This window comes from Limulus polyphemus, unplaced genomic scaffold (genome assembly GCF_000517525.1).
Source record: "Limulus polyphemus unplaced genomic scaffold, Limulus_polyphemus-2.1.2 Scaffold5897, whole genome shotgun sequence".
In the NCBI taxonomy this organism is placed as follows: Eukaryota; Metazoa; Arthropoda; class Merostomata; order Xiphosura; family Limulidae; genus Limulus; species Limulus polyphemus.
This window is the reverse complement of record NW_013671507.1, coordinates 60,435-61,637: the sequence shown is the minus strand read 5'-3', so window position 1 is coordinate 61,637 and position 1,203 is coordinate 60,435. Positions and strand designations below refer to the sequence as shown.

General features: G+C 29.8%; 1 protein-coding gene across 1 annotated transcript in view; it reads right to left on the bottom strand.

Annotated features, from left to right (window-relative positions):
- Nucleotides 1-290: 290 nt before the first annotated feature.
- Nucleotides 291-1,203, bottom strand: part of LOC106473115 (probable inactive 1-aminocyclopropane-1-carboxylate synthase-like protein 2) — a gene marked incomplete at its 3' end in the record, with an annotated part of 8,425 nt that continues 7,512 nt past the window's right edge. The window contains exon 5 of the mRNA XM_022401612.1: nucleotides 291-408. Within this exon, the coding sequence (XP_022257320.1) occupies nucleotides 291-408 (118 nt within the window). The remainder of the gene's footprint in view (nucleotides 409-1,203) is intronic.

The following is a 1,203-nucleotide window of genomic DNA, read 5'->3' as shown; positions in this document are numbered from 1 at the left end:
TCATTCAAGGTACAAGTTTTACAATCTGAACAGAATGAGCAGATCTAGTATGTTTAAGTGTTGTTCACCTAACGTTTCATTCAAGGTATAGAGAAGATCTTACATTTTTGTAAGTGTTTGGAATAATTAGTTTACGTAGAGTGGTGAATGTAATGTAGCCTTAGTATCACTGATCATTATAGAAGCAAGTTCCACTTAGAACTAAGTGTGAAGAGTTACGTTGTTTAAACCTTTCTTTGGTAAATTCTTATAACATGTATTATATATATATATCATATTGAAACAAATACATAATATAATGCAAAATTCCTAATAAGACAGGATAGGATAGTACTCACATCCTTGAGATTTACATTTTCTACTGGATCAAAGAAATGGTTCATAAAATTAGCCATGGCAGACCGCAGTCTAAAAACAATATGGATTCTAAATTAGTTGAAATATTTTATTTCTGAAATGCATTTTGAAAACCGGTTCAGTTATTTAAGAAAGTAAAACCTATGTTCTTAGAAGAAAAAAAAAGGACAGGGATCAAATATTAAATTTATACTTAACAGTATATTCTTCCCCGTTATTTATACATAACTTAAATATATTGGTGTGTAGATTATAGAATTATTAAATAAAACATCTAAAAACAGATGCGTACTGGAAGGTAACTTATGTTTTCAAGTATGTTACCAATTTTTTTTATTTAACTTACACAAAACTAACTTCCTACTCTCTAACACAATTAATTGACTTAAATACTCTCGACTAGTGACAGTATTTTCAAATACTCTCGATCTGTTTGTTTAGAACTTTTGCAAAACTACACAAAGAGATATCTACAGACAGTAATTTACAAACAGTATTACTATCTGTAGTACTACAGATAGTCATTTATAATTTGAAATTATACACTGAAGGGATGGAAACTAGTTTAAAATAGTGGAATTTGACTGTCACTCTTATAATACACCCATGGCTCCAAAGTTCAGAGCAAGTTTCTTGCAGCAATAAGATGCAAGACATGAACCTTTGGATGCACAGTGCAGAAACATTAACTACTAAGTCATTCCCAGCCCATAGATATTTTAAGAATCAAGATGTTACGACATATCTATACACATCTTGTTTGTTTAATAATGATTTTCTCTTCTGCACAGACAATTTGCATCATTTAAAGTATATACAACAAAGACAACCCAAATCTAATACAAC